Below are 11,897 nucleotides of genomic sequence, written 5' to 3'. Positions count from 1 at the left end.
AACTTTGGGTTTTGTCTGCTTTACAAGCCAATCTGCATGGGAATAGATGAAAATAGTACACAAAACTAAGAAATAGTTCTTACTGTCAAGGAATTCATGGCTGTCAACAATATTTTGTCCCCATTATGATTGTTTGGATCTTCACATTATCTAAACCCTTGTACTGTCTTATAACTCTGGAATATTATCTAAATCCTTACAACATCTTGTAATCATACACCTCTTTAATATTTTCCCTTAAAAAGCCTCCAGGCTTTTTCCATTTCTTCTATCAAAGTTGAAATGACCAAAATTAGTGAAATATTGAGAAGACACAGTGTAGTGTCAATTCCTACGATACTCTAATATTTCAATATCCTCTAATCATTTTGTTCCATTTCAGACCAACTGTATGTAACTGTGATCCCCATCAACGCTACATCCAAAATTTTAAAAGAATCATTATTCTGAGAGGACTTGTTATTCAAAGCAAATGAATAGCCTTAGAGAGCTAAATTAATAAGGAACACTGGTTAAGCCAACTATAAAATATTACTGCCACTGGGATAGTGAATAACTGAGTTATTTGAGAGACTGATAGCATCTTTGTCCCTATGCATACACAAGGCTATCCTTTTTGGTATCTTATAAATAAGCTGCATATTTAAGAATATTTCTTGCCTTCCAGCCTTTTTTTTTTTTTTTTTTGGTAGCTTAATTCTTCAGAACCACGAGGAAAATGACATTCTGTTCTCCTGTTTCATGAACTAACTCTGTTGAAGACCCTCGACCCTGTGGTATTTATTTCTTCTTAAAACATGAACACAGAGCCGAAGTTATCTGAAGTTATCCCATTAATTAATTAATAAGTGACATTCTCAAACTTTTATGAACAGGCACTGTTTAAAATATCACCATTGTTTTTCAAAAGCTTGTTCTTACTATTAATGAAAAACAAATTTTAAAATGTCCTGTTTCATAAATCAGTACTCTTGTTTTTGTATTATTATTATATATTTAACATTTAAAACTGTGCTCCTTTTGTAGATCAGCAGCTATACAAACAATCTCTGCTGCCTCCAATAGAACGATATTTTGCATGTGATAATCACTTCTATGTTTCTTGGAGATTTAAGAATGTTTTACTTCTTTGCATGCAAATACCTTTAAAATAGAGTAGTGGTCCAGATTTTTAGGTATCTCTGACTTTAGTGAAGCCATGGATAAAAGAATGGGGGCTTGCTTAATCGCATTAAAAATTTCTAAATAAAACAATCATAATTATTAAAGCCAGGAATGGAAGAATGGGGGCTCACTTAATTGCATTAAAATAGATATTGCTGAGTGTCTTTGCTTATTGCTGTGCAAATTAACTGAAACAAGGAGTGTTGGGGCCCCTCACAGAGGATGTTTCCTGACAAAATGGGGAACCTGTCTCAAAAACCAGCTGAGACTGACCTTGTTGTTTGGACAAGAACCAAGGAGCAGCTGAGTCTGTACAAAGGAAGGGGAGGGGGTCAACTAGTAGTGATGAAGAGGAGTTAGCAGCCTTTATCCCCACAGCCCCCCCAGTGACCACCAACAGAAGGCACTGCACAAGTGCAGACAGGAGGAGTTCATAGAAATGACTTCTTGAAGCTAATTTTAATACAAACCAGGGATAGGTTGTGAACATGTATAGCTGTATTAGGAAACTGCATGCATATGTAACTTTTTACTGCATATAACCAAAGCAAGTTGCTGTGTTAGGCTGCGCATGCCTTTGGGAGCTATCCCGCTTGTGCCCGGTGCCGAAATAAACCACATACCTACTATATAACTCATTTGCTTTGACTTGTAGAGTTCTTCCACGAGTCATTAGGAGAAATGCAGCACAACTAGGGACACACTAAGAAGAAACTAGGATGACCATCTCCTCTGGCTGTGTCACAATCTCCGGCCAGTTTGCACGCAGCATGGCAGGAAAGCACTTTGCCATCAGAAACACTTGAAGTGAGCAGATTTAGCCCAGTGAGAGCTAAACACTAACAGTGGTAGTAGAACAGGGACACTTCCCCATGAGGGAGGCAGAACCAGAGATGTACGGGTTTAAAAGTTGTCTTCCTACAGTGGCCAAGTGTACTGTGTGGGGGACCATCACCATGCTGCTGGAAGCAGAAATAATGCCCCAAAGGCAAAAAAGGAACATGATCTCCAAAGAAATATCACCTCCTCTCCTCCACCCTATCAAGGCGTTTCTACTTTCCTGGGGTGACACTGACACATTGCGAAACTCTCTGCAAACACGCGGAGAGGCAGAAAGGGCAAATTCCTGCAGGTGACGAGGGAAAGCCCGGGACTCCGAACACCTCCAAAAACTGGAGGAACCCTGATTCCGCCTCCTGGAGGAGAGGAAGCACGAATCCCCTCGCTAAAACAAGAAATAAAGAACCTCCAAGGTCTACACGGCGGCACTGCGAGGGCTGCCCTGCCTGAGTCCCCGCCGCCGCCATTTGGCGGCCGCCCGGCGGCTCTGCGCACGCCCATCGCGGCCGCAGCGGGGCCAGGGGCAGCCGCCGGCCCCATGGCGGAAGATGGAGGCCGGGGAGCCGCGGCCAGCCCGGGGGCGAGCGCCCGCTTCGTGCGGTGCCTTTACGCGGTGGGCTTCCTGGTAAGCGGCGGCGGGGGGCTGTGCCGGGTGAGGGGAGGTGAAGCCCTCCCCGCCCCGCGGCTCTGGGGACCTCTGCCGGGGCGGTGCTCGTGGTGGTGGTGGTGGTGGTGGCAGAGGGCGCCTGCCCGTGAGGGTCCCTCAGCTGCTTGGGAGGCGCTGCAAAGCCCGAGGTTAATCAGGAATTGGGCTTCTGTCTCCTTTTCTCTTTCCTCGGACACCCGGTCAGAGCCCCCGGTGCTCCCACCGAGCCTGCGGTCGGGCGTGAGGTGGTGTTGGGTCCCCCCCTTGCGCTGCAGGCGAGGTTGCCACGTTGCTCAGCTGCTTTCTGGAGTTAAAACATTTGCTGTAGCAGTGGTCTGTAGCAGCTGGGCTGTTTTTCCACTGTGATCAGTCATGTGGCCTGCCCTGGTATGGGTTGCATCCAGTGAATGCAACAGAATAATGGCGTATCGCCATTAAAATTAAGTCTTGTTTTATATATATCAGAGCTGTTCTTTGCTTCCTTGAACTTATTGTAGTGCTCATTATAAACTCAAAAACCATCTCTTTTTTTAAAGAAAAAATCACAGTGGAAAAACGGTTTGTGTTCTGTATTTTACAAGTCTTGGGAAACAGGGCGATTTAATATAATACCTTTTTAACTAATACCTTGCTGACACGAAGCTTTGAGTACGCACTGCCATCAAGCAAAAAATGAGTGCAATTTTAATGGTGTGGAGTGTGGTGAAATAAAGAGCTGTCACCGGTTATGCAAGTCCTGTAACCAAGCAAATGCAATATTGTTGCCGTTTGACATGAGATGTTATAAGCGAAATGACAAAATAACCAGTTATTAAAGAATAGCGGTCAATGGGTCTTGCCCAACTTGCATGGCTGTGACAAGTTGAATACTACCGAGATATGTTCTGAGACCTGAACTTTTCAATATCTTTATCCCTGACCTCAACGAGGTGGCAGACTGCACTCTCTTCATGTTTGCGGATGATATCTAAGTAGGGGGTGCAGTTTAAGGCAGGGGAGCTATCCAGGGGGGAGCTAGGCAAGTTGGATAGATGAGCTGACAGTAGCCTTATGAAACTGAATGAGGACAACTGCTGTCTTGTAATTGGCAAGAAATAACCCCTTCCAAATACACAAGCAGGGGAGTAGCTCTTCTGATAAGGCCCTGGTGGGAGGAAGTGAGATGAATATAAGCTAGCAGTGTGCCCTGGTAGACAGGCAGTCAGCAGCATCCTGGGCTATGTGAACAAAGAAGTGATGTTAGTTCACTCAGTACTTGCGAGAATGCATTTAAAATATTGTGTCCAGGTTAGAGTGAGCTTCCTGGGCCACCAGGATGGCTGGAGAGGTGGAACACTTGCCCTGTGAGGAGAGGCTGAGGAGGAACCTGGCAGCAGCCTTTCCTGTACCAGAACGGAGGTACAAGAAGAAGGACCCAGACTCCACAGGGTGGTGCATGGCAAGAGTAAGAGGGACACAAGTCCTGTATGCAGTCAGAACCTCTCATTTTAATTTCAGGAAAGCCTTTTTTTACCATGACGATAGTCAAACAGCAGGACAGGTCATCAGAGAAGTTGTACGGTCTCTGTCCTTGGAGCTTTTCAAGGCATGACTGGTTAAAGCCGTGAGTTACCAGGTCTGACTTCAAAGCTGGCCCTGCTGGGGACTGGACTAGAAACCTCCTGAGGTCCCTTCCAAGGGGATGATTCTATTTTTCCATGGTTCTATAAACTAGTGCTTGGAATAGCTTTTTGAGCCCTAATACGGTTTTACTGATGATGTTTGTAAGTCATGTGGGCTGTTTTAACTTTTTAAGTCTTAGTTGCAACCATAAGAGACTTAATGACAGACTGTTGGAATTTATTCAGTGGCATTCATTGTTGCAATTATTCTGACTGTGGGCATACTATGAACAGCTAGTCTACTTCAGCTTCAGCAGTCAGTGATAAAAGGTGATCTTGCTTCAGTAGCTCTCCTTTGTAAGGTTCAGCTCTGATAAAAGACTCGTACCAACAGCGTACAGTGAATGAACTACTGGGTTAATGTGGTTAGCTTAACAAAAGATAAAAAGTCGAAAGGACTGAGTAGGAAATCCTTGTACCGTTCAGAATGGGCAATGTCCTCTGCCCTCCTCTTACAAGAAGTTTTCTACTTATGCTTTGTTCTACGTGTTTTTTTAATGTTTTTGCCTTTACATTTCTTCAGTTTTACAGAAATAGAGTGTTTAGGTAGGCTCTGATCTGTCTTAGCTTCTGCCCCATCCTGGTTGAGAGTTACAGTACTGTAGGTTTTCTAAATACACTCCCTCTGCACAAGTAAAAAGTATTTAGGCAACTGAAATGACAGACCACTTTGAATTTAAAATACTAGTGCCAAGTACTTTTCTTGTTAAACAGGTAAGTATTCCCATAGTATATATTCAAATGTATTGTTTATATGTGTATCTTCAGAATGTTTGTATCTGGAGAGGGGAAAGTACTGATGTTTTCATAGTTTTCACAGTTGTGTGAGGCAATCCTGTAGGTTTCAGCTTCTGTGTTTATAAATTTGTACATACAGGGTCTGCTGCAGAGGTTATGACATACCACATTAGACATGAAAACTTTTTTTTTTTTAATCTTGTATTAATGCAGAAATCATTTTGAATTAGTGACTGACTGTTGTTAAGCCAGGTTGCTACCATCTCTGTAGAAGTGATCACTTCCTAAAACTTTCCCTGCCTTCTTTTCAGGATTTATTTGGTGTGAGTATGGTTGTTCCTTTAATGAACCTTCATATCAAATCTCTAGGAGCAAGTCCTACAGTTGCTGGAATAATAGGTGAGTTGCAGTACTCCAATGATTTACCAAAGAATTTACCTGCAAATTGGACATTGAAGCACAATTCTTCCTTGCTAGTAGCATGATAAAAAGTAATGACAAATTCCAAATAAAAATGTAAGGAAAATCATGCTGTGTTAGATCCAGAGACCTGTCCAACCTCCTGTCAGTAGCCTAAAGCAGAGTCCTGGGAAAGTACATTCTTGGCAAGAATAAGGAAGTCTTGCAATAATACTTGGTATTATTATAATAATAATACATATACTGTACATATACAAATAATAATAATAATACATGTGCTTTTCCAGCATCCAAGAATTCACAGCTCAGCAACTGTGGGATCCAGAGCTGTAGCTTTTACTTCTGTTGTTATTTGCAGGCTTTCCAAACAGTATTACTACAGGTGGTTCTCCCAAGCTTTCCAATGCTCCTGATTGCTTCCCATTTGATTAAATTCCTTGCAGCTGCCTTTTGATCAAAAAAAAAAAAAAAATATATATATATATCTTTACGTAATATTTACAAGTAAACTCTGAAGTTTCGGAGTTCTATGTTAAAAATTAACTGGTAAGATGAAGTTCCATGGTTCTAAGGTTCTTATTTATATATTATGGTACTGTTTATGGTTTGCTATGATACAAGTGTGATATTCTTCATAGCCATGTGTGGTTAACTTGGGTTTTGTTATTATTATTTTTTATTACCCTGATTTTTTTATTTTGGATGAAAGCACTTTTTGTGAAATAATTTATTTCTGCTCTGAGGTGGCAATATTATTTTAAGCAGCAGTGCATCAAAAATATGTTTGTATTTCAACAGTCTGCTTTGATTTAAGCTTTAAAAAAATAGATTTTGAGGTGTATTCTTGTAAAAGAAAGAATTTGGCAGATGTTTCTCTGTGCTTTTCTTTGCTGCTTCTCTTCTGTCACTAACTGCGCTAAACTCAGCCTCTAAAATGAAAGAGTAGGGTCTGTGGTTTCTTCAGGGCTTCTGTGGTGCCTTGGAATAGGTTGAAGTGCCAAGTAGAAAGTAGTTACAGCCTTCCAGTAATGAAATCCCCTCCTGATTCTGAGAAAGGAGTTATAAATGCCAAGATCTCCTTTGCTTAATACACCATGCAAAGCAACATCCTTCTACATTACATAGCTTTGTGAGTTTGATCAGCAGTTACTTTTTCACTCCTGAAACTATTTTCCTTGTGGTCTAAACTTCATCCTTGGTTTGTTCTGTTCCCTCTTCTTTCAGTAAATTATTCCTAGAATCTTTCTCATGTTTCCTCATTTAAGATTTTGTGCACTTTTCATAAAATAATAATAATAATTTTTCCTGTTGGTATTTTACTTGTTTGTTTTAGGGTCTCTCTATGGTATAATGCAGCTATTTTCCAGCACATTTGTGGTGAGTTCTAACACTGCTTTTTAAAGTACATTGGTATTTCTATGGATTTTATGGAAAAAAGAGAATTAGGTTAATAATAACATTTCTTGAAATATTGAAAGTGTTTATAGTGTTCATGTAAGCATTTTGGGTTTGACAGAACTATTTTTTTTGCCTTTTTGTTTCACTTAAAGCAAATACCTAGATCCTTCAGAACATTTCTAAATAGAATGAAGTCTTTAGACCGAAGCTAGAATTCAGGTTTGGTGTCAGTCACACGCCACATCTTAATCACGCAGGGTTGTCTTCAATGTTGGTGTTAGTAAAGCAGTTTTCTTCAGTGCAGCAGCCTTTCTAAAAAGTAGTCTCATGAGTCAGCTCTTCATAATCCTGTTACCTAGAGCTTGCTTTCCCTGCTTCATAAGCAGTGTCTTGTAATCTGTCATATGGCCTATACTCAATGCAATGTGTCTTTGAGCTTTGTTTAGTTTTCTGTTTGTGCGTTGTTATTGTTTTCATTTTTTTTTCTTGTATCCTGACTGAAAAAGAGTTCTAAGATTTGTCAAGCCCAAACTTGCTGAATACACACTTTACCTATTAATACCTTAGATCCCTGCATTTAACCAGGAACACCTTTAATATTATTACCCTGGTACCTCATAGTTCTCAAGAGAGCAGATTTTGAGCATCTTATGAAAAACTGTTTGAGAGTTTGTTATGCAGGCCACCTGGGATAACTTGCTTCTGTAATTTTGTGGCATTTTCTTTGAACTGCAAGACCACTACCTACTTTCTTAAAAACCTTCTTCCTGTTTGGAAACAAGCTGATTTATAAATATACTATGTATAAGTTTACTGTTTGACCTTCTCGTAATTACTTCCTACTTTTCCGCTCTCAGGTGACAAACTCCTACCTTAATGCTATCTGTTTTAGGATGCTCATCAGCAAATGTCTATTCCATAGCAACCATTGTTGCAACCAAATATTTGTGGTTGGTTGTGATGACATTTTCAGAGGGCCAGCATCATAGTATTTGAGGGTGTTTATTGCAGGATTGTATTTTTAAAAAGAAGAATGTATTTTTTAAGGCTTTATACATGACATTAAATAGAATCATAGTTTCAGCTGCTGCACTGCCAGCAGGACAGAACTCCTGTCACTTCCAGACTTAAAAGCACTTAGGAAACTTGTGTAATAAGCTTATTAAGCTTTCACTGACATTCCTTTTAATTCTTTTCTCAGTTTAATTTAGGCATACTGATTGTGCGTTGTATCTAGTTAAATGTTATAAAATGTTCTTTAATTCCTTCTTTGTGAAGGGCTGCTGGAGTGATATAGTAGGAAGACGGTATTCCCTGCTTGCATGCATTCTTCTCAGTGCACTGGGTTACTTCATTCTTGGAATGTCCACCACTGTGTACCTGTTTGCCATTTCTAGAGTCCCTGTAGGTGAGTAAGCACTTGGCATTCTGCAGTTTAAATTCTCTGTACTTTCAGCTTGAGAATTGCTACTAGAGAAGTGGTGGCTTGTGGGTAACTACGCAGCATCATCCAACAGCACCAGCTGAACCCTGCTAATGGAAACACCTCTACAAATTAATTCTCATGATTTTTCTGAAAATAATTTGAAATGTCAGCTGTTCAAATGAAACTGTCACAAGTTTTATGCCACTTTTAGTGGCTGAGTTTTATGAGAATAGTAATGCAGCAATTCCTTGAAAGAACTGTTGTAAGGTTAGTCCTTAGGGGTACCCAATATACCTGGTCACTGATGAAATCTTGCAATGCAGAATCGAATGATTTGTACATTATTTTTTGTTGTTGTTGTTCTGTTTTGGTTTTATGCTGAAAACATACTTTTAAGTGATACTACAAAATCTGGCTGAAATTTTAGTTCAGTGCTTCAGTAGAATATTTATGTGCAAAGCATGTGTTTTTGCTGCACATAAGCTAGGTTTGTAGCAAGGTTCATAAAAGAATTTTTATACTAGCTGAACAACTTTTGTACATGTTCTGATGTACATTGCTGTTACTATGAACACTTCTACTGATGGGCACTTTTGTGCCGTATGGTCCCGATTTAGGAACTCCTTGTATTGTTTCTTAATTTAAAGAAAATTTGCTAATGATCAAATGATTACTCAGAAGTAATACTTTTTAATGCTAACAGCACTGTGCCTGTGACAGATGGTCAGAGTGGTTCTGGTCAGAGTGAAGGAACTTAAAAGACTATTGTTAGTATTCCTGCAGCATGCTTACACTTCTGCACTCTTCTTTTTCCACTCATCAGTCTCTAATATGAATTTGGTGCATTACAGTCCTGGAAATCTCCATACTCAGCAAAGTTGTTACTGAGCTATGTCTATAAAGAGAAAAGCCATTTCTGCTCCACCCTTACCCATCCATGTGATCCTGTTTTAGAGATTGTGTTATTCTTAGTGTGCTCCAGCACTCAGCTTATTTACTTTTTATTATTCTTCCAGTAGGTGGAGGAGCACTTCATTAACTCGGTTATCTGAATAGTTTTGATTCTTAGGTCCAAATCCTTGAACAGCCGGGATGATAGTCATGGCTCAACACACTGTATAGCTCTAGCATTGAAGAATTTTTTTTGTTTGTGGAATATTAAAAATATAAATAATACATATTTTTTAATACTGATACTTAAGATAGTGTGTGGAATTTTTAATTTTATGAATTAAGCAATACACATTTTTTTAATATTATGTTGCAGGTATTTTCAAACACACGCTCTCTATCTCTAAAGCCCTGCTTTCTGATTTGGTTTCTGAGAGAGACCGCCCTTTAGTAATGGGGCGTTTCAATGCAGCCTCCAGTGTGGGCTTCATTTTGGGACCTGTTGTTGGTGGCTACCTTACGGAGTTGAAAGATGGCTTCTATCAAACGTCTTTCATCTGTGCTTCTATCTTCCTTCTGAATGCTGGTAAGTTTTGTCACATTTTGCATTTTGTGTTCCTTCACTCCCTGCTCTTGTATGTTTTTGTCATTTGTCACACCTGGAATTCACGGTGGCTTTTACTATTTATGGCACACATGTTCTGTATATTAATAGTACCCTTTGAATTTGAGCCTGTGTGGAAGAGCAGGAATTTTAAAACAGTTAACTTTAGTTGCTTCTCCATTACATTGCCTTTATAGTCAGACACAGGAATGGGAGCTTTGTATGTGCCCAAAGATGGCAACTGGAAATCAGAATTTTGGCTTCAGTCTTTAGATTACTATGTTGTGAGGGTGTTTGTGTTTTCAGTCCTTCATTTCATTTTACCACGTTTAAAATTGAACTGTGAATAATACCAGACATAATCTTTGTAACTTTTTAAGGTGAAATGATTGTTGAAGTCATTTATTTATTGTATTTTTTTACACTAACAGTAAACTTATCATCAGACTAATGTCAGACCATAAAATTAATGCAATTAATTAATTAAAAGTTGATTGAATAAAATCAACTAATTTTTTGATCTATTTAGGTCTTGTCTGGATGTTACCCTGGAATGAAGAAAACACTGGCAATGGGAAACACAAACAAGGGAAGAAAAGGACAGACAGTATCACAGCAAAACCAAATTGTGACCTGCAGTTGAAATCAGTAACTAATGGAACTGTGGCCATTGATAGTCCTTTCCAGTCTCCATGGGTCCAAATTGTGACAGTGCTGAAGAGGATTAAAGAAATTGCATGTTCTGACTTGTGGGATATATTTTTAGTGCGGTTATTGATGTCTGTCACTATACTGCTGTACCATAGCAATTTTAGTCTGGCCTTGGAGGAGAGATTTGGGGTGAAACCCTTGTTCTCTGGATACTTAATGAGTTATAGCAGTTCGCTCGGAGTTCTGGCTGGTTGTCTGCTTGGACCAATAACAAGACTGTATCAGCACAACACTTACAGACTTCTGTTGCACTCCAGCACTTTTACCTGCACGTTGATTCTCCTGTATGCATCAGCGCTTAGCATATGGATGGTCATTTTGTCTTCTACCTTCTTAGCCTTTTCAACTACTATAGGTCGTACTTGCATCATTGATCTTGAACTGACCATCGGTGGGAATGAGGCCAGCGGCACGCTCCTGGGTGTTGGACAGTCTGTGACATCAGTGGGACGTATAATTGCCCCGCTCCTTTCTGGAGTTGCACAGGAGTTCAGTCCTTGTGGCCCTCCAAGCCTAGCGGTTGCATTGGCTTTGGTAGCTATTCTGATAATGAATGTAAACAAACAGAAATATTGTAGCAGTGGAAATGTTAAGTTAAAAAATCAGTAGCTGCAAATTTGGATTGTATGGATGCATCTTACAGAAGAGGCAAAGTGAATCAACCTGGGGTGATGCTTACACCTACCAGACCTGTACAGCAGTAACAGGATCTTTTACATGGGCACGTTATGTTCACACGGACAACACGTAACAAATTTGTTGGAGACAAATACATATAAATGTCTGCTGCAGGACTGATATATTTTTGAACTGGTACCACTAGAACTCTGATGAGAGGGACAGATATTACTGTACAGTATGGGCTGGGTTTTTTTTAATGGACTTTTAACCTTTCTGGAGGGAAAAAAGGATGACTTGAAGTACACAAATCCTGTTTGTAGCTAACATTTGAAACAGTATTTATACTGACTTTAAAAGGTGCAGACAGAAGTTGATTTGTATTATTTAATCAGAAGTGAATGTTTATTATTTAATTGGAATTTGCATCATAACTCATTAGCCTTATTTTCTTATGCTGTGGCCTGCTTCCATGTGTCTGCTGTGACAATAGGATGTTAGCTTATATGATTTCATTAAGCATACTTTGTCTACAAAACTTGTGCAGCATGATTAGGCACCATCTGGCCTGTTTTCTAATCTCTCCCAGGTAACAGAATTGGGTATAAGTTAACTTAGTGTGTTAGCAAGCTTAAAATGGACAATTTTAGAATAACGGGACATTCAGACGGAAACTGAGACCAAACCTAAGATTTGTTGAACCTTGAACTGGTAGCTTCTGTTTAGTGTTGACTTGTACTGAGCAACTTTGTCATAAATAAATTTTTAATACTTCCTGTG

At 39.7% G+C, this 11,897-nt stretch overlaps 1 protein-coding gene across 1 annotated transcript; it reads left to right on the top strand.

Annotated features, from left to right (window-relative positions):
- Positions 1-2,234: 2,234 nt before the first annotated feature.
- On the top strand, positions 2,235-11,897 carry MFSD9 (major facilitator superfamily domain containing 9). Its single transcript, XM_027445601.3, has 6 exons — positions 2,235-2,629; positions 5,361-5,448; positions 6,803-6,846; positions 8,146-8,275; positions 9,561-9,770; positions 10,318-11,897. The coding sequence occupies exons 1-6, from the start codon at positions 2,543-2,545 to the stop codon at positions 11,106-11,108; spliced, it is 1,350 nt and encodes a 449-aa protein (XP_027301402.1). The 5' UTR covers positions 2,235-2,542; the 3' UTR covers positions 11,109-11,897.

This window comes from Anas platyrhynchos, chromosome 1, assembly GCF_047663525.1.
Source record: "Anas platyrhynchos isolate ZD024472 breed Pekin duck chromosome 1, IASCAAS_PekinDuck_T2T, whole genome shotgun sequence".
Classification (NCBI taxonomy): Eukaryota; Metazoa; Chordata; class Aves; order Anseriformes; family Anatidae; genus Anas; species Anas platyrhynchos.
Note: the sequence above shows the minus strand (reverse complement) of the source record. Positions and strands in the feature narration are given on the sequence as shown.